Source organism: Galeopterus variegatus, unplaced genomic scaffold, assembly GCF_000696425.1.
Source record: "Galeopterus variegatus unplaced genomic scaffold, G_variegatus-3.0.2 Scaffold16053, whole genome shotgun sequence".
Lineage (NCBI taxonomy): Eukaryota > Metazoa > Chordata > Mammalia > Dermoptera > Cynocephalidae > Galeopterus > Galeopterus variegatus.
The window spans coordinates 879-22,667 of NW_007742164.1; the positions used below are offsets into that span (position 1 = coordinate 879).

The 21,789-nt window shown below is 48.4% G+C and overlaps 1 protein-coding gene across 1 annotated transcript; it reads right to left on the reverse strand.

The window, feature by feature from the left end:
* Positions 1-399: 399 nt before the first annotated feature.
* LOC103582394 (cation-independent mannose-6-phosphate receptor-like) lies at positions 400-21,287 on the reverse strand (the record flags this gene model as incomplete). The annotated part of the gene is made up of 17 exons (XM_008563999.1): positions 400-618; positions 885-1,141; positions 1,432-1,551; positions 1,899-2,025; positions 3,578-3,768; positions 4,832-4,968; positions 7,860-7,957; positions 8,213-8,343; positions 9,093-9,308; positions 9,778-9,865; positions 10,131-10,306; positions 10,424-10,567; positions 11,171-11,341; positions 14,198-14,393; positions 17,060-17,161; positions 18,519-18,620; positions 21,108-21,287. Coding segments are annotated over 17 exons (2,655 nt in total), but the record flags the coding sequence as incomplete, so codon positions are not given.
* Positions 21,288-21,789: the final 502 nt, after the last annotated feature.

Sequence of the window (21,789 nt, forward strand, 5' to 3'; positions counted from 1 at the left end):
TTGTTATCAAAGAAAGTGCTTGTATTTCACAAGTGTTTTAATTACACCAGACAAGCATTTCAAAGAAAGAAACCAAACTATGCCAATGTTCTTTCCTGCCACTTTACCTAAAAACTTCTCTTGATCAACTCTGAGGTTCCTAACATGATACAAAAAAGTCTATCTATACCTATGTGTTCAGATTTTCTTACACAGCTGAAAGACTTTCTGGCTACCATTATCAACTGATAGTTCCATGTACAAACCCTCACAATAATCTTCTCTTAGCAAACCCAGAACACACATAGTCCCAGCTAACTTCTGCACTCTCTGCTTGAATGACTCTCCATTGAAAGCAAGAAACACAACATAAAAGTTATTGCTAAAAGTGATCTCCACCCTTGGATATCCCACACTTACTATTGGGGAACCATCAACGGGAACCTTGCACACAGCAGAACCAGCAGGACAAGCCACCCCATGCATAGGGTTAAGCGGCTGGCAAATGTTGATGTAGAAGTCAGGGTCGGTGTCGGAGTCATCGTCCTCACTTTCGTCGTATGCTTCATAACCACCGGTGTGGTGGATGAGAGGGGACAAGTCAATAATAGAGCTTCCATTCCTCACAGAACATTCCGTCTGTTAAACAGGAAAGACTGCACTTAAGTCTACAAAAACATTTTCCTAATCACCATTAAGTCATCCACAAAAAGTAAACACTAAAACAACAACAAAAAGCCCAAAGACTGGATAAACATCTCCAAACGCTTTGTTACACAGCAGCTGGCACTTTCACTCCACTTCAGTAGTGGGACAATCAGGAGTGGCTGAGGTTGGTGGGGTCTCTGTGGGCGGGGGGTAGGGGGCGACCCACAGTACTGACAGATGCTGCCACGCCATCTCACCACTTGTTCGCAGGCCAGAGGTGTGTGCCACGAGAAGAAGAGAGTGCAGGTCTGCTTGTCGAGTGAGATGAGCATGGGCCTGTTGGTCGGCCTGGCCTCGGGCCTGCACACAAAGCTGATGACACTCTTGTAGCTCAGGCCCGATTTGGAGGGACAAGGGGAGCCGTCCTCATAGACCAGCTGCAAGACCTGATCCACGTAGGTCAGCCTCTTGTTGGCCTTGCCCACACTGATCCGGGTCTGTCCGAAGCAGGCCCCTGCGCCACATGAGAAGGGCAGAAGAAAAAACACACAGTCGCAGATTCAGTGGCCAGTTTTCCGATAAGAAGTCTGCAAGCCCACACTACAAAATCATAGGTAAGACATTACACGTAACGTTTCATCACATGGCCACACATCCCCGTGCCCCCGTCAGCTGACTGCTGCAAGATATAAAGGCGTTTGACCTGCTGGCTCCCCTCATCTCCTGTGCCATGGGCATGCGGTCAGGCCGGGGACAGCCTGTGGACGGGAGAGTCAGAGGACGCGAGAGCAGCAGCGCCCTTACCCACTCCGGGAGAGCAGTTCTCATTCTCCTCGCAGATGCTCATGAAGACGAGCCCCTTCTCGCTGTACGCAGCCGTGAACCCAGTTCTGCCACTTAAGGAAGTCAGATCGAACAGGTGTCCTGGAAAGCAGAAGAGGAGGGGACACAGTGACCCCAGGGAGCTCACACAGGTGGCCAAACACACCCCCACACACCACAGAAAACTTCTGCCCAAGGAGCCTTCCTCCCCACAGCTGCTCCTTGGGTTTCCCCACTGTGCCGGGGCTGGTGACTGGCACTGTCTATCCCCTGATCCGGGGCTGGTGGCCGGCACTGTCTATCCCCTGATCCGGGGCTGGTGACTGGCACTGTCTATCCCCTGATCCGGGGCTGGTGGCCGGCACTGTCTGTCTCCCCACTGTGCTGGGACTGGTGGCCGGCACTGTCTCCCCACTGTGCTGGGACTGGTGGCCGGCACCATCTCTCACCTGTGCTAGGGTTGGTGACCTGGCAGTCGTCATGCACGTTGCTCTTCACAGGACAAGCAGCGGCCGTGGGCCAGGAGAAGGTGTACTCACAATCCTCCACGGCACTGATGAACATGGGCCTGGAGTTCTACAACACAGGACAGGCAGTTTCCAAAGTCATCGCACAAGTTTGATGTATAGCACATTTCAACTTATAACATGGGGAAGCTCCTTTGCAGAACACCAGAAGCACAGGGAATTTGTGTCTCAATGTCTGTATGGGATGGGGTGCAGATCGGAAAAGCGAAGGGTCACTGTGTGTTCCAAAGGGGGCACTGCGGGCTTAATATGCACACACAGGCAGGTAAAACTCCCCAGAGCCAGAAAACCCACTCTAGGGCCAGGAAGGTCTCCTAAGGCGGAGGCAGAGGCACAAGGCAGGGGTTAGGGACAGGTGGGCAAAGGATGTGCCAATGGCTACTGGGAGACACAAATGAGGAAATAATTGATACAATCCTAAAAAACGAACTAAAATCTGTTATTATGGTCAAAATGAAAAGACCCACCAAAAGAACTGTCATTTCTCCTAATCCTTCCACTGACCCTGGTTGCTGCTTGCTCTGGGCATCTCAAAATGCTCACGTCCACCACAGAGCAGGGTGAGATCCATTCAGCAGAGCCTCCTCCCCAGATAAAACCCACAACACCTTGGTGGTCTAACCTGACAAGCCCACACTGGGGTCCAGCCTCCTGGGCAAGGGATGCAGAGCCCCACACACCACCTCACCTCTCCTTCCCACGTGGAGCCTGGGGCCTCCCTGCTCAGGCACAGATGAGAAAGCCCCAAGGGCCAGGCTTCCAGGGCCCCTTGGCTCCCGGCTCTAGGCCAAGCCTCTGCACTTTCTGCCCAAGAGGAAGCCTCACCTGCCCCTCCGGTCAAGGGGCATGTCCAGTACCTGCAACTCCCCCATCCCAGGCTCCTCCAGCACTGCACAGCTGCAGGGTGCTGGGTGGCCCATCTGAATGCTGAGCAGGCTGCCCAGAGGACCTCATCCCCAAACACAGCGACAGCCCTAAGCACACAACAGCCCACGGGGCTTCACCACACCCTCAGAGAGAAACCATTGACGCAGGTGACACCTGCTTAGCTGCCACCCCAACCAATCAGGGAAGGACTCGGTCCCAGAGCTGAGACTTGCCCCACCAAATGCTCACCTACTGTGTGCCAAAAGGGACACTCGGCACTCCCTACCGCTGCTCTCTAAGCCTCACAGCAACTGGCCAGACAGGCATGCCTGTGCGATTAACAGGGAAGCAGTTTACAGAGGTAGGTAATTAGCCAAGCAAGGCGGAAAGAGCCCCTCTGACCCAGTCCTGTCCAGCCTTCTCGCTCTTCCCAAGCTGCCTCCATGGATACAAAGGGCCTGTCATCAGATATCACTTTTTCTCTACCACCTTCAGGGGATCTGCCAACCTCCAAAGAGAAGCAACTCATTCAGAAATAGAATTGCAGGTTAAGCATCTCAGGAGCCAGGGAGGAAGTCCATTTCCCCGATTGCTGGCCTTGGCCCTCCACTAAGCTGTGTCACCCTGAGCTCTTCACTCTGTGTCTCCAGGGAAATAAGGACGTGGGTGCCATTGACCCTCAAGGGGGCACAGCTCCCCAAAGCAGCAGCGGAGGCTAAGAAGCTTCCACCTACCGTTTGGGTCTCGCTGCAGGTGAATCGGATGGTGGTCGACCTTTTCCGAATCTGGTCTGGACACGAGTCGCCGTCAACGTACTTCAGGATGGTTATGCCATCTCTCCACTGCGGCCCATCCCTCACCTGGCCCAGGTTCAAGGGCTTGGAGCCATTCAGCAGACACACCGCCGCCTCAGGAGGGCAGGGCTCTGCAACAGGGGAAGCCACAGTCAAGAGTTACCTTCAGTGACTCTCCAATCCAGAGCACAACTTTTTCTGGCAAGGAATGTTAGACTGCCACAGAACTTCACACTCCTTATCACCTGCTCTTTCTTTCACACAGGTCAGACGACAATGACACCCATCAGTCCTCACTCATGTAAAGGCTGTTTCACTACAGATGGACTAGGGGCAGGCATGGGATATGGAGGGATATTCAAGATGCAATGGTCCGAATTATTTCTGAACCCCAGATATGACAGGACTAAAATTCCTACATTAAGCCAGTGGAACATTTTAAATGGCCTACACTCATGCACTCTATTCAAGAAGTTACAAGGGCTCTGCTGGTTTCTCAGTTCCCGAAATGTCTGTGCCAAGTGCCCTGGGTGAACTAATCCCACACCAGTGGGTCTAGAGCACAGTGAGGCAAGAAGTGGGCCCCCAGCCTCAAACCACAGAGGATGAAAACCACTTTCTGTAGTTAAAAAGCCAGTACCCGCTTGGAGTTGGGCCATGGAAGACGTGGGTGGGGCTGTACTAAACTCTAAGAAAACAGGACGAGTTTCATCTTCAAGACTCCAAGAGGCCGTGGGTGGCACCAAGATCACTGGGGAAAGCTGTTGGGCCCACGTGTGTAACTGATTTCTAATCTCGTCCCAGCACTAAGGGCCTGGGTGAGCTGGCCCTGCGTCACGGGAGGACCACCCCCACACTCAGTACACGCACAGCTGCACAGCCGATCCCCGCTCCATCCTCCTGCCACCCCTGCTAGGAGGAGCTCACTCTCTGCCATCCTTACTTCCATCTGCCTCTATCTCCTCACGTTCAGAAAAGGTCATAAGGCTCCCAGCAGTGCCCTCGGCACTGGTTTGTCCTGGGCCACATGAGGATCAGCCTAATTAGACCCTTACACGACTCCTCCTGCTGCTGCTTCTTGGCCAAACCACTCACATGCTGCAGAGAGTAAAGCACCTTCAAAGAATCCTACTCCTACCCCCTCTTCCCTGTTGATGTTGACTATAAGCATCACCCATGAAGAGTCCCTCTCACCAGTGCCACCCTGTGGAGACAGAGACTTGCAAACGTTGATGAGGTAGTGCTCGGTGGCCCCTGTCCTGGTGATGGCTTCCCAGTTGTCACTGTACCTTGACAGGGATGAGAGGTCGAAGGGATTTCCCGCTGTGTCTCTGAAGGGAAGAGCATGCTGTGGTTAGGGTCAGTTGTTGCTAAAAACTTAGCACCCTTTCTGGAAAGGCTTGAGTATTTCAGGCACAGTCTATCTCCAACACCCTGTAAATCAAATCTCACCCAGGGACAGAATGTTAGGCTGGAAATGAACTCTCTCACATCCAATCACCAGCAACAACACAACTCTGACTTCAGGAAACTCCAACACTTGCTTTAACAAAATTAAGCATTAACAACAACAACAAAACAAGTCTGACAAGCCAGCTCTGTCCATGCTTTGGCCAGCGGGCAGGGGAGCTTGCTGGCTAGAGCTGACAGCTCAGACGCTCACAGGAGCAGCCAAGGCAGGCCACCTATCATCTATACCTGAGGCCACCAATGGTCACCAAAATAAAAATGGGCTGTGTTGACCTTTCTGCTCAGGCTAAAGGTCACTTACTACACAAATCCCATAAATGGACAGTTATTGAGAGCCGACCATGCAGCAGATACAATACTAATGGTGAGCAAGACAAATACTCTGTTGCCACCAGGAAGCACCAGGCCCAGCATGCAGAACAATTACAGACACCATTTCTATGCTAGGAGAGTGAAAATTGCTGTTTCATCCAAAAATTACAAGCTGAACTAGCCGCATCGCAGTGAGCAGGACAGATAAAGTTGCCAACCTTACGAAGTTTACCAAAGTTATTAGAGGAAGAAAAAGACCACAAACTAGACAAGCTTTAAAAACATATAGTGTACCAGATGGCAATAAGAGCTGAAGAAAAGAAATGGCAGGGAAGGGGGGCATAAAGTTTGGGGGTGGGAGGAGTTGGTGAAATTTTAGACAGAGCAGCCAGGAAAGGCCTTACTGACACCTGAGTAAACTCTGAGAGCAATGGAACAGCTGGCCCGGCAACAAGCATCGCAGGCAGAGGGCCTGAGGCAGGCGAGCCTGGCACGCTGGAAGAAGAGCGAGAAGCCGGGTGTGGCTGGAGTGGAGCCGTGTGCAGGAGTGAGCAGGAGACAGACGAGCCGAGACCTGACCCCGGGCCGTCCCACGCAGGGTCTGTGAGTCACAGGAAGGACTGCAGCTTGTGGCTCCAGAGGAGAGGGGCAGACAGTGCACTGAAGGGTTTCAGCAACATACGCAGCCTGACGTATCATCACAGGGTCATCTCGACTACTGCACTGGACTAGTCAAATGTGTGGCAAGGGCGGAGGCAGGGAGGCCGAGAGACCAAGAGCTACCCTGGCAGTGCAGGGGCGAGAAAGGAGCCTGAACCAGGGACAGCAGGGAGCCAGGGATGGCTACCGGTGATGGCACGAGACACAGAGCACACGGGCATGACCCAAGGTGCTACCAGCAGTCCTCGAAGAAATCAATCAAAACTAACCAAAGTGGGGTAGGGAGAGAAGAGACGAGACCAGCCCTGGTGAACTGCATTTTTAAACAGGGATGTATGTATGTTTTATTTAGACTTATGGAAGGGTCCGAAATGAACTACAAGAAGATATGGTAAAAAGTGGAGTGAGGTTGAGCTGAGAGGATGGGGGAGGGGCAGACATGTCATCTCATATGTTTTAAAACTCCTTGAATGTATTACAAAATACATGTATCGAATTTTATCAGTTATAAAATTATCCTTTGACTTACTGGATTCTACTTTTAAAAACTCAGCCTAAAAATATTTTTAGGAGAAAAGCTTTATGTACAAGGGAAACAAAAATTTACTCCTTATACATAAATATCAGAAAACTGAAGACAGCCCTCAAGACAGTAGAGGATGGCTAAGTAAATCAGAGACACCTGCTTGGAAAAATAGTTCACATCCGTCAGAAATGAGAAATGAACTTGATTGACGTAAAAATATTATGAAACATTGAATGGAAAAGTAACATTACTAAAATTATGTCTTAAAGCTACTAAATGTAAATTACTAAATGTATATATTTATATATGTGACTAAGACTTAAATTACGATTTCACCTATAGAAAAAAACAGATGACCCAACTGGACAGAGGGTGGAAGGAAACAGAAACAGCTGTATTTTCCCAAGAAAGTACCGTGACTAAGCGGTTATTTACGGGGTGGCTTCAGCACACACCAGAACTGTCAGCATGTCCCTACAAAATACAGAACTGAAGCCTTACAAAACCGGCGTCTCCAGGGATGGGACGTAGGTGTCTATTTGGGAACATTCCAAGAGCAATTCTGTGGCAATTCACACACAATGGAGACCTCTGCCTCGTCGCCGGAGCCACCACATCACCCAATCGCAGGGGTGCATTTGAGTCATGGGCAACAAAGAGACCAAAAGGACCCGTACTGGCCGCAGAAAAGCCTGCAGGCTGGTGTCATCCCTGTCACGCGCTCTCCAACACCACCACCCATCTGCGTGGCCCTCCATCACCGCTCCACACTGTGAGGACTTGGAAAAAGGGGACCGTGCAGTCTCTGCTGTTGCGTCCCCAGACACAGGCAGTGTCTGAGGAAGCAGCAGAGGGCAGGGGACCTCCTGGCCTCTTCTCCACTCCACACAGACCCGTGAACTTGCAGCTCCAACCACTTCCCCACATGCATCTGAACACAAAATGATCACAGAATCTCATGGCTGTGAAGGATCTGAGAGTCAACCTAACCCGACTCCTCACTTTAATATTAGGGAACTGAGACCTGGCTGGTTAGCTCAACTGGTTAGAGCATGGTGCTGTAACATGAGATCTAAGGGTTTGGATCCCTATACCAGCCAGTTGCGTCCCCCAGCCCCCCAAAATTAGGGAACTGAGGCCTAGAGAAATTAACTAACTGGCTAATCTATCCCTCACCGAGATCATTAATTACTAAAGCAAAATCATATCAAATTAGTCTAACTGTCCAAAAGAGTCAACAATATATCAACTTACTTGAATGAACATTCGGTCACTTGGAAAGGTGGGCAGGCATACTGTGTTCGCCATTCAAACAAGTAGGAACAATCTGAGGTCTCCTTTAGAAATACTGGCTGAAAAAGTTAAGATGAACATATATAAAAAATGGGAATGCAAAACTCTAGTTTAGTTTATACTTTGAATTTCGAAGGATGAAAATCGTAAGGGATGGCTATACTCATTAAAATCTTTACAAACTGATGGAGGTTTCAACATACTTTCTGTAAATAATGTACTCTAAGTTAACCAGATTTCATGAGATCTGCAAGCAGATTCATCTTATAAAGACAACAGGGTGGAAGATGCCCCTGGGAAGATGCCACGCTCACCTTCTGGGTGCTGCGGTCGCAGTAGAAATAGATGGTTGTAGAGCGCTGGTACACCTTATGGCAAGTGTCCCCCCCAGTGTAGTTCATTTTTAACAACCCATTTTCATAAGTCAGTTTCTGAGTAAGGAGACCTGTCCAGGAAGAAGCACATCAAACAAGGTCTGGTTCAAGAAGTCCGCAGGTTGCCGTGCTTATATTACCAGAAGTCACGTCACGTCACGCATTCAGAGAGTTAGAAGATGAAGCCTCCTTGACCTACTGGCCTTGCACCACAGGCTCCTTGTCACATCACACGGGAGGAGGAATAAAACCAAGCCCTTTTCTTGCCCAAGGTTGCAACATGATAGACAAATCATGGCACAATGACATCCTAATCAGGTAAGAGAACGTCAACTCTTCTACGCACGTAAGGGCTGCCACAAACTCACCTTGTTAGCTATCTCAGCTTTACTTTTAAGAGTTCTTAAACTTATTTAAATCTTGCCTGACCGCTGAGAGAGCATAAATGACCAACAGTCTGCCCTGAAAGTTTTATAAACCCCATACTAAATGCATCCTCTTTGACTCAATTCTAGAAAGTACTACACCTCAGAACACCCGTTACTGGCTAGCTCGGTGTGTCCCAATGTTGTGATAAAGAAATATGATCTTACAGCCAGTGAGTTATACGGCTGAACAAGAATAAAATGAACATATGCTAACAACACTCCTCATGTGTATTCTGGGTAAGAAAACCAAGTGACACCAGAAACAGTAACATGTGGTTTCACCAGAACGTAACAGTCATTCCTCCTCCTCGTCAAGAGAAATGCCATCTTCGGCAAATCTTAAAATTTAATTCTACTCTTCCGCAGCAAAAGCAGAGGAAAAGATGATGTACCTGCCACTCTCTGAAATCCCTGCGGTCCCCGCTTTTCCTGACAGGATGACACCTCCTTGGACCTGTCACTGGTGGGGCAGATGCCTGGGGAGAGCTTCGCACAGACCCGGAAGTAGTAGGTGTACTCGCCGGCAAGCACGACGGTGTCATTGAGGGCCAGAGGCTTCAGGTCATACACATTGCCGTGCCGTGGGTCTTTAACCTCGCAATTGTCTCCTTTGAGAAAACATAAAAAGCCAAGGGTACTGTAAGTGCACGTGCATTCACCTTCTAGCAGAAGGCTTCAGAAATTTTAATCAGGTTAGCACCATCTTAAAACGGGCATTAAAAGCCATTTCCACATTACTTTGTTTATATACAACACAAACTGCCTGACGAACAGCTTTCTAGAAAAACTTAGGCCTTCTTCATCAAACAAAACACAACAAAACAAAACCCCACATTAGTGTTTTCAAGTGTGAGAAGACAAAAACCCATCAACCCAGGAATGTAAGGTAAATGTCACTGGTAAAATTAGCAATGTATTAGAGTAAAAAGCTCAGAGATAAGAAAGTATCTGTCCACTTATATGCATTTCACGATCCCACATGCGACCATTACAGGGTTTCATGTCTACGTTACTGTTTAGAACATCTGCTACTTTAAACACGTATGACGGCTTGTAAAGGACAGGCCCGGCTCTCACCTTCCACTCTGACAACAGGACAGGCTTCCACCGTTCTCCAGACAAACACGTACTCACAGTCATCCAGGAGCTGAAACGTTGGTGATCCCTATAATATAAAACAGTTTACTTGTTTTTCCATTTATTAAAAAAAAAAAATCAAATGATAGCCACAATTTAACCAATCTTTAACCTCCAGGAGCAAAATATATAGTATCTATTAAACATCTAAGACCTGGGAGAAAATAACACATTCTAGTTAAACCCTACCAATGACCAAATATCCGTGAAAAGACAGGCAAGTTTTGGAAAAGACATTAGATTCAGAGGTGGAAGGGCCATGGGAAACGGAAGTAGCCACAGACAACACGCACCGCTATCTGAGAACACTCGAACGTTATCCTGGTGGAGTAACGCTGGTTCCCACACTTGTCTCCATTGACATACACGATACTCAGGGACCCATTGGCCGCGGCTTGTGGACTGATCTGTACCACCCCCAGGTTCCAGCTGTTGTCTTCTGATACCAAGCAGGACCCCACTGCACTGCCTGAAAGATCAGTAGAGTAGGTTTTAGGGTGAGAAATAGGAGGGCAGGGAGGTTGGCCCTGAGTCAAATGTCGTAATGACACGAACAGATTAAATAAGAAGACTAGCCGGAGCTCACCACCACAGCCGGGAATGTAAGGCAGAGGATTGCAGACGCTCAGGTAAAAAGTCCTCTTTTTTCCATCATCTGAGGTGTCAACAGCAGTCCAAGGCTTCCTGACTGTGCTTAAGCCGCTGAGATCATACTCGTTTCCAGCTGGGTCTGAAACACACCGAGCACATGCTGCAAAACTCTGCCTTCTTGTTAGCCCTGGAGAAACCTCTCACCCCGAGGACAGACTGCTGAGGCGCAAACTTGACATTTCTGACTGTGAGAGACAAGTCCACAGGAGGTTGAGAGACTCTGCCTACAGAAACACACACCCGCCGTGTCTCTCAAAACGTCCCTCCAGCAGGAGGCACCGTCGCCCTGGAGGCTGCGGGCCAACCTCAGCTGCAGGGTCCAGGGGATGGCGTTTTAACGTCTTTTTCTGCCTCTAATAAGAGGCTTTGGCAGTGTGCATTTGTTTTTTTTTTTCCTCTGAGTTTTTTTCTGTGTTCTTAAGCAGCATCTGATCCCAAAACATAGCTTGAAACAACTAATTATGTGTCCGAATTCTCTTCAAGAGAAACATTACAACTCTAAGTATCACTCAAAGGAAATATGTAACACACGTCATGCTGCCTGTAAAACAAAACACACACACCATACACAAACACGAATATCCACACACAGACATACGTACACAGACACTCACACCCATATACGCTCTCATACACACACACTCCCGACCAGCCTATTAATTCTCAGACTTTACAGCCTTACCGGTCACTTGGCAATCCACTGGAGAAGGGACACAGGCTAACGCAGTTTCAAACTCAAAGAAAGTGTTGCGGATGCCCTGCCCAGAGCTGATGTACTGATGCAGGAATTTTGAGGTTCCTGGGTAAACATCATCATTGCAAACAAAGCGGATGATGAAAGCATCAGCAGTGCCTGGGGAAACAAGAAGGCCCCATTTTAAGAAACCAGAACAGTATGCACGACACAGCCCATAAACACAGCAGGACAACGCCACCACCACAGCGAGCCTCACAGCTGCCCTCCAAAGCAATCCCGCCAGGGCACTATGTCAGCGGACTTGACCTGAGCACAGAGGGGCCTCACACTGATTGCAACAGTGACTTGCGTTATGATGGGTTTCAACCATGAGCTAACATCCTGGCATTCTTATTCTCTCAGAAAGTACTCAATTCCCCGCATCAGGTTATCAATCCGAAGATCAGAAAACAATGTAACTGTCATCTCTTGACTTATTCAACAAAGACTCAACGCCTGCGCCATACAGGAGAGAGAGAAGCGGAGGACATGCCTGCCCTCACATGTGCTAGCTGTCCAGGAACAAAGGCTGCACAAGGCCCTCTCGTTTCAGATGCAGGGGCCAGCGGGAGTGAGGGGAAGGGCAGAGGTGATAAATCAGAGAGCCCCGATGGGCGTGCTACAGCCTCTGTGAGCGCTGGCTTCCACTGGAGGTGCAACGCGGAGCCACCAGAGGGCTCTGAGCTGGGAGTGACATGATCCAACATCCAACAGACATCACTCTGACTGCTGTGTGGAAGACAGACTATCCCGCGAGGGCAAAAGCAGGAAGACCGTTGAGGTGGCTCCTGCAGCCAGGTGGACAGCACAGGCTGCAGTGGAGCAGGGGGCTGCAGCTGTAATGAGCAAGCCTCTCCTAGTTGTTTAACTCCCATGATGACCTGCGAGGGGCCGGGGAGCACGGAGTCCCCATCCCACACGAGGGACTGAAGCGAAGGGAGGCAAAGCAGCAATCCTGAGGTGACACAGCTCTAAGTGCTGCTGCTGCAGCCCAGAGGGCTCGGGCTGGATGCAAATCCAGCAGCCCACATGTGGTGACCGTGTCAACCACATGACCATGCTGGTCACCCTGAAATATACACAATGATTTTCAAAAAGGAAATCCTATACACATGACTGACCTATTTCATTTTAAAACAGTACTGTCAAACTGGAGAGCAAAAGAATTATGAAAAGAAAGAAGCATGTTGCTTTTTGGTCAAATAGTGGCCGGCTTTATGAGCAAGAGTTTAAGAACCTTCATCCATAAAGCAAAGGATTACCACCACCCCATCACTACCCTGAGCTCGCCAACTCCATCAGGAGGATTCCAGCGGCAGCTTTCCCTTCCAGAATACCTCCGTCCCTGGGCTTCGGCATCAGTTTCCATTACTATCTTTAGAAAGGACTGTGTCAGAGCTCAGTGAGGTTAGGCACTCTGCCGCAGCACTCACGAGAAAATCACATGTCTATGAAGTTCTTCAAGAGGAAATGAACGTGGCTAGAACCACATGGGATGAACAGAAACAAGAGCGATACACTCTACGCTGCGCCCTTGAGGTGGACACTCCACATGTGCTGGTCACCTGGAGGTGGCTCTTTCCTCCCGAGGCAACCAACACATCCACCCACTTTGTCCAGCTCTACTAAAAAGTTCTCCTTTAAATCAACTAAAATAATCTTGCTGTAACTTTGATCTTGGGTCCAAATCCTCCCCTACAAATTATACAGAAGAAACCTAACTTCTTTTCAAAAGGACTACCCTTCAGAGATCTGATGGCACCTGGGCTCATGTTCCCAACTTTTGAACTGCCCTTTCCAGAACCCATGGAAGCTTTTCTTCAGCCCTGCAGTTCCCCTCCTGGGTCGTGACAATCTTCACTATTTGCTAGCTTTAGGTGTGACGTGCAAAAGCAACAGATGGCTGCGGACTGGGGTGTAGCAAATCCAGGAGAGTGGAGCCACCCACCCCCCTCCAGACTCGACACACTGACCCTCCCAAGTTGACCCTGGCGTGACGGAAAGAGCATGGGTCCAGAAGCCAGACGTGGATTCCAATCTCAGCCCTTCTAACCAGCTGTGTGGCCCTGGGCTGCACTTCTGTGGGCCTCCATTTCCTCATCTGTATCACAGAAACGCAGTAGTTGGCAAAGCCAGGATCAGAATCCAGGAGACCTGGGTCCTAAGTCCGACCACCAACGAGCCACTAGCTTTGTCCCAGGCATGTGACCTCTCCTACCTTCGGTACAAGGCAGTGGCTGAACAGAAGGGCTGGGGCACAAAAGAGAGATAAGACTCAGAAGGCTGGTGTAAGAATTAATCAGAAAATGTACACAACAGCATTTTAGTGTAGGACTGGCACACAGAAAGTGTTTAAGACACAGAAGCTGTGGCTGCCACCACCACCACCATCATAAGGGCCTGGACCAGACCCTGCACTTTATCACACAAGAAATGGCAACTGAGTTTCTGCCATACGCACAGCTACATAATAGAGTAGAGGTGTTAACAAATCTAACACAGCAAACTTGTACTGATTACATAAAGATACCATAAGGATTGAGAGGAAGAATAGCAGGAAAGGAGAAAATTTAGGAAAAAATTAAATAACTTTTATTATCATCCCCTATCACCTCCTCAGTACCTAATAGAAACAAGTAAAAAGAAAAGGTGGACGTGCTCCACATCAGAGAACAACTGGAGGTGCCGGACAAGCGGAGGCTCAGGGCGGGGAGGCAGGAGAGCTCACGGGGACAGGACAGCTAGCGCGAGCCCTCTGGAGCTGCGGAGTGACACTGAAAGGGCCTGGCCAAAGCCCACACAGCAGGAGGGCACGTGAGTGTGTGTGCACGTGTGCCCGGGGCGGGAGGGCTGGGAATACGATGAGAACACGAGAGAGGTGCTCACACTACAGGCTCAGAAAGGCGCACAGTTGTCAGACATACAACCACTGGCCCCTTCTCAGCTGCAAAAACACCTCAGCGCTAAGCTCACCTGTGGCAGTGGAAAGAGGCCCTTTGTAGGTCAGAGTTATAAAGCCCTCTGTGGACAGCTGGAGGCTTTTCTCGAATCCAACTGGTCTTTCCGGCTTCAGATTCTTTAGGTCTTCTATCTGGGTTTCTGCCTCACAGCCAGAAGCCGGCTTTCCATCGACGGTCCCACAGACCGGCATCGTGCCACAGATATTAAACTGTAGGCCGGACGGGAAGAACCATACAGAGGTACTGAGGCCATGTCACTCACCACAGATAAGATCCCCAGCAACACAAAATCCCCCAGGTTAAACATCTATTATTTACCAGCTTTCCACATATGGGCAGTTAAGTCCTAAAGTTAGAACGTAAGGCAAAAATCAAAGTTGAAACAGCAACACCCATAAATTGCCTCAAATATTCAGTACGTGTGGTTTTATTTACACAGCCATGTAGCTATAAATGCATCAGATACACTGCTGCATGTAAAAATGTCCATATATAATACAGGGAATATATATATAAGCAATAATTCTATGATATTTTTAGCTATTTTAGAGAAAGTATACATAATTGAAGTCATTAGTTATAAGTAAATATAAAGTGATGTCCTGTATTTGTTAAAGATGTTGATTACTGTAGTGGATTGAATTATATCACCCCAAAACTCACTGAAGCTTGAATTATGTCCCCCAAGTATTACGTATTAGAAACTTAGCCCCCACTGTGACTGTTAAGAGGATGGGAAATCCTATTATGGTAACTGAAAGAGCCTTAAAGAGGTGATTGGATTGTAGGACCGTGCAGTAGTGAATGGATTAAAAATGGTGGTCAGGGTGCGGTTCTGAGGGCTTTAAGAGGAGAGTCTGTCTCTCTCTCTCTCTCTGCTTCCACCATCTTGCAATGTGAGACCCCTGGGTCACTGTTGCCACCACCAGATGGACTTTGGACTTCCCAGTCTGAGAAAACTATAAGCAATAAATTTTGTTTTCTGTATAAATCACCTAGTTGCAGGTATTTTGTTACAAGCAACAAAAGTGGACTAATAAAATTATCATTCCATTAAAAATAAGTTAAGTTTACAGTAGTTGTGGAAATGAAGTAGAATATGGTCTTTGGTACGAAGATAAAGACTTTTCTTTTTATTATTTTTTTTGTCCTTTTTGAGACCAGCCGCACCACGCTCAGCCAGTGAGCGCACCGGTCATCCCTATATAGGATCCGAACCCATGGCGGGAGCGCCACTGCGCTCCCAGTGCCGCACTCTCCCGAGTGCGCCAGTGGCTCGGCCCAAGAAAGACTTTCCTATGTCTGTTCAGTGTTAACAGACAATGAAAACAGCACTCAGGACTACATATTATTAGTGTTTTTCTTAAAGACCAAAATTTCCTCCTTAAGCAATGGCCAATAAAACTAGACTCCTCTCAAGTGCTCTTGCAGTCACATGAGCTGCGTGCAGGGTGATCACAGAAATCAGAGGCAGGTTCCCCTTCCTTCCTCCAAAGTCCTGCCTGTACATTAATGACAGAGCTGAGAGAAGCCTGGGCCCTGCTCCACATCCCACAGCCCCGCATCTGCATGCCCTGCATTCGGTGGTGCTCAGGTCCCACCAGCGTGGGGAGGATTAGCTGTGGCAGCTGAGCCCAGCGGGATAGGGTGGCGGAAACCCAGGTGGCTCTGCCTGTGATGCCAAGTGGTCGGCTCATGGGCAGTGGTGTCCCAAGCTCTCCTGGCAGCACATTGGCTGGGCCCGAATCCCAGGAGCAGCCTGGAAGCCTTTCCAATCAAATCCATTTCTGCTTTTTGACCCAGAGTCAGTCTCTGTTGTCTGCAACCGAGAGCCATGATATGCAGATGCCACCTGCTAACGCCCCTGCTGGTGCACAAGGCAGAGCCTCTCCAGCCTGTCTCTAGGGTTCTTTATGAGGTTCAATGAAGTTCTCGCCTGCCTCTCACAAAGTACAGGCAACTAAGTACACGCTTACCTATTATACACTAACGAGTATGACCAACAGTACTAGAACTAATTTTTAATACGGAGGCCATTATCAAACACATTATGAAATGGAGAAAATCCCTTTTTTAAAAATGCTGGAGGACTGGGGGATAGGAGGACACAAAGTGCTGCGAAGGGACAAACCCCGTTCAGGTGTTTTCCTGGGCTGTGGGTCAACCTGTATGCTCTTCTGTATGTGGCATTTTACCTACAAAGTTCTTCTCTGCATCAAATTTTTACAAAACATTCTCATCCCAATTTCCTGTTTGCAAGCTTAATCAAAACCAAGATTTTTAAAAAGCTTTCTCCCTTTCTAGCAGTGCTTAGTTTATAAATGAACGGCATTAACTTACAGATTTTCCACCTTATGGCTCCAGACATACCATCACGCTGTCTATGAAGGAAGTGCTGTCAGAAGATTCTAGAACACAGCTATTCAGGTCATTTCCCTTTTACAGAGTAATACAATTACAATTTCCTCATAACTAGTGGTTCTCAAACTTCACTGGGCATCACCTGGAAGCTTTGTTAAATCAGACTACTACCCCCACTCCACCTGCGAGTTTCTGATTCGCGAGGTCCAGGGTGGGCCTGAGAATCTGTATTTCTAACAGTTCCCAGGTGATGCCCAGGTGATGCCCTGGAGACAGCAACTCAACACACAGCAAGGGATCAGAAATAACAGTCCTCACGTCTGCCAGGACGGTGGGATGGTTTTACTTATTTTCCCCTCAAATCTGTATTTCTCATCTCCTCCCAGGTAACAGCTGCCATCACACAGCGCCCAGGGTTATTAGGACACCTGCCTCCTGGAATCACCAACTGGAGGCGACTTCAACACACTCTCTCTTTGATTCAAAGCAAACTGGAGATGCATATTGCTCTTACCACGAAAGTCTTCCCAATGCCCGAGACCACGTATCCTTGAGAACTGTTTAGTGGGTTGAGATTAAATACAAATCCACTGTTGGGATCTCTTATAGAGCAAGCCTACAGGAAACAAAAAGGGGGGAAAGGGACACATTCAAACCAATTGCACAGAAACACCAGATATAGAAAAAACACCTTCAGAAATTTGCACGTATGCACTTTACAGAACTAGGTATTTCTCCTTTCACTTTAAAAATCCCTATCAAAATGTAGCCCTGTGCACTGAGCAGGCCCTTCAAACACAGCACCTTAAGTGTGCCAAGTGTGATGACAGACTCAGACACTAAATTTATCTGGAAGCTATTAAGGCTATTGTATTTACCTGAGTAGGATGACTGCCTAGTGCTAATCCCTACCGGGAAAGTTAAGTGAGAACCGTAGATCCATAACTAATTTTTTTAAAAAAAATCTTAAGGAACGTTCTTACGTTCTGTTTCTGCTTCAATTATTCACTTAAAGGTGGTGGCAGGAATTATGATCAGGTAACTCTCAAACGATCTCCTCTCCTCTTCCAGGTTAATGAGCATTGCCCTGGGCTTCCCCATGTCCACCAAATGCAGGGAATGGGGCAGTGGTCACAGCCCCTGGAAACATTGGCCTTGGACAGGGTGCCTGCCATTCCCACCCTCACTGAGGACCCACGAAGCTGGGACCCTGCGCTGGGGCCACTCTTTTGGAAAAGCCATGGTCTGTCTCTGCTGCCGAAGAGTCTGCAGTCTAGCAGAGAGTTTAAAAGGAGGAGGAAGGGAAACACGTCCCTCCATTAAAAAAATACACACAGTACTGTGAAAACAGGTCACTACCCTGGGGAGCTCAGAGGAACATCACAGAGCAGCTTATTGCTACACTCTGCAGGAGGGCGTTCAACGGGGGAGAGCGTGGACAGAGGCCAAAACAGTGGGACAAGCCCGGGAGCTGCTGCAGACACACGGCCGACACAGGGGAGCCTCAAGGAAACGCGGCTGGAATCGGCACTCGGAGCCTCAGGCAGACATTAAACACGCGGGCTTTACTCTAAAGATAGGATCACACCTAAACATACGGGCTTTACCATCTAGGCAAGAGGCAATGAAAAGTTTTAGTGTGACGTGATCTATTAACCTGTCATACCTCTGCCAGTGACTGGAGAATGCCCAGAGCCTACCAGGATGCCACTGCCACATGGAAGGGACAGTGGAATGGAGAAGTAAGGTGTGCAGGGAATAAAACTGAGGGTCCTGGCATTTACCGAGACCTGGGAGTTGGGGGTGGGGGAAGGAATGCAGGATGGCTTCAGATGCCTACTGTCAACACGGAGAGGATGGTGATGCAGTGACTGATTCAGAAAGCGGGGCGGGGGTCAGTTCAGAGCTGGGACACCCGGGTGGAGATGTCCGTCAGACAACTCAGAGAGATAACCAGGTGACAACACACATACCTGGTCTGTGTCAGTCATGGTCTGGATGGGACAGGCAGCCTCTGTATTCCACAGGAAAGTGACCACACACTCCCAGTTGAGAGAAAAGATGGGATGGGTGTTCTGAAAGGTCAAATCCAGGGTAAGAGTCAATACAATGACATAGACATTGATCTAATCGCAGGAATACCAGACTTATACTTAAAAATAGCTAAAATCTAGTGAATGTTTATTATGTGTCAGTTGATAAGCTAGGTACTTAATGTGTATTATCTAATTACAATTTAATGCTCTCATCATTCCTATGAAGGAGATATTATCTCTTATGCTTGGATATTAAGATATTTAGAAATCATGCCAGGAGTAAATGGTAGAATTGGGATCCAAACCTAGGTTGAGTTCAAGTCCATGCTTTTGAAAAACGCTCTACACCAAAAGCTGAATGTAAAAAACCAGACACAAAACACTAGAGTATGTATGATTTCACTGACCTAAGCTCAGAATTAGGCAAAACTCATCTATGGTGTCAGAGGTCAGAGGAGGGGTTTAGTAGTGACAGGAAGGGGCCACAGGAAGGCTTCTAAGTGGTGCTAATGTTCTGTTTGTTGATGTGGCTTCTGGTTATACAGGTGTGTTCAATTTGTGAAAACTCCTCCAGAGGTTATTAACTTATAATTTGTAGGCTCTACTGTGTTTGTTTCAACAGAAAGTTTCCCCACAGAGTGCCACACTACTTCTCCGTCGGGGCACCACCTCCATTCTGGGTGACAGCAGCTCACACTCTGAAGTGTTGGTAGCACACCAGGCACTACACTAGGAGTTTATGAGAACACAATGACCCACAAAACTAGCTTCTTTAGGTATCCACAACCCAGAGATGAGGAGACTGAGGCACAGAGAAGGAAAGACACCTGCCCAGGGTCACAGGTTGTAGTGGATTGAATTATGTCCCCCAAAACCCCCTGAAGCTTGAACTGGGTCCCCCAAGTTTTAGGTGTTAGAAACTTGCCCCCCACTGTGACTGTTAAGAGGGTGCTATACGGTAATTGAAAGGTAGAGCCTTGAAGAAGTGATTGGATTGTAGAATCATGCTGTAGTGAATGGATTAAAAATGGTGGTCAGGGGTGTGGTTCTGAGGGCCTTAAAAGAAGAGGAGAGTCTGTCTCACTCTCTCTGTTCTCTCTGCTTCCACCATTTTGCAACGTGAGACCCCTTGGGTCACTGTTCCCACCACTCAATGGACTTTGGACTTCCCAGCCTCAGAAACTGTAAGCAATAAACTTGGTTTGCTTTATAAAATACCCAGTTCCATGTATTTTGTTATAAGCAACAGAAACAGACTAATCCAGCGGNCTATCTCAATGGCAACGAAACAAGAGAGGGAAGGGGCAATGCACAGGCGAGACTTCCAAGAGTGGACACAGAGATTGCCAGCTTGGCTGGGCATCGGGGGTACACCTGTGGAATCCAAGAATCCATATTTCTTCCCAGGATGGAGAAGAAAATGGGCCACCCAAGCACAGGCGAATCAGAGGAGTGGTGTTTACAGTCTCATCGATGGAACACCTTCCTCACAGAGCTCAGGCCGTGCTTAGCCAGCCAGTCATTTCATTCCCTTATTGGAGAGATGTGCTTGAACCCTAAAGAAAGTACCTTAGAAAAAAGTGTGTTAAATGACGAAAAGCAGTTGGGTGTCTGCAAGTCACCTGGAGTGTAACTGACTTGGTGTCCACTGGATAGCTGCAGAGCTGTGAGTACGTTTTGCTGGTTCATTTCAGTGAAGCTAGAGGAAGCTGTGACCAACCCTTAACAAGTGGACCGTAATAATTTAGTTGATAATGAACATGACTTCCAATATCTCCACTCTAGATTTACCTATTTGGTAATTATCCAAAAACACATGACCCTGGTATAAACCTAAAACTTCAGGTAAAAAAGCAATTGGGTTTGGGATGATAAAAAAATGTTCTGGAAATGGATATCGGTGATGAATGCATGACACTGCAAATATACATAAAATGGTACATTTTATATGTACTTTGTTGCAATTTAAAAATGAAAGCAATTGGGACTGCACATAACGTCCCCAAAGTGTTTTTATGTGGAGTTTTCTGTCCTCCCTGGGTAAGAACTCAGGGCCAACAGCAACCTGTCACCTTCTCTCCTCGCAGCTTGAGGTTCTTATCCCGTGTTGTGTTGCACATGTGTCTCTCACTGTTCACCCACGGACCTGAGCCGCACCAAGCCTCCACTTCACCCCTGTAGATTTTGGGATTTGGACCAAACCGTCTCTGAGACCCGATCCACTGCCACAAAGCTCATATCATCAGACCACAAGAACTAGGGGTGAGACAGAGTCCACAAAGCTCAGCAAATCCACGCCTGTGGAACCCCAGGCACGTGGCACCTCACATTCAGAAGGGAAAGACACGGCTTACACTTGGAGGTCACAGCCACCAGAGCATGTTGATGTGCTCCCTGCCTGAGCCCATGTGCTCCACAGGCCACCCTCACCCCCGCCCTACCCCAGAAGGGTCTGTTCCCATCCCGAGACCATCAGGAGGCACGCAGTCTGAACGAAGCCAGAGCAGCACAGGCTGCGGTGCTCACCAGGCTGCCCCTGGAGCAGACGAGGTGGATCCTGGTGGCGTAGCGGGTCCGCCTGCCGTCGCTGGTGGTGCAGGCTGAGCCATTCACGTACTCCAGCAGGAGGCTGCCACGGTCCTCAACCACCGGCCCAGTCTTGGCAACGCCCAAGTTTCTGACGGAGATGGCCTCGACGAAGGAGTCCTGCAACAGAAGTGGCGCNATACCATTACAATGGCAACTAAACTTCAACATGAGTTTTGGAGGGGACAAACATTCAAACCATAGTAGGCAAGGTCAAGGGTTTAGATCCCTGTACCGGCCAGCTGCCAAAAAAAGAAAAAGAAAAAAAAAAAAAACAAAAAACCCATAGCAGGATGTCATTACAGTTTCATTTTTAGTTCAACAGCCTCAGGGGACGCAAGGTACAGAAGATCATGATGATGTAAGAGCAAGGTGGACGGGATTGGGGTGTGTGCGTGGAGGGGAAGGGCAAACTTTAAATTATTGCCTCAAGTCAAGGAAAGAGGCAATTTGGAGGGGAAACAAAGAGAACTCAGAAATGATGTCTCATTGAGAAAGGGCTCCCATGTCCTGCTCTTTCTAAATAGTCCAGAGACATCTGAGGACAGAAGGGACTGTACCCCCTTTTCCGGGCTGACAGACCCCAGTGGTGCCCCTGAGCCCTGGTGTGCAAGGGGGCCAT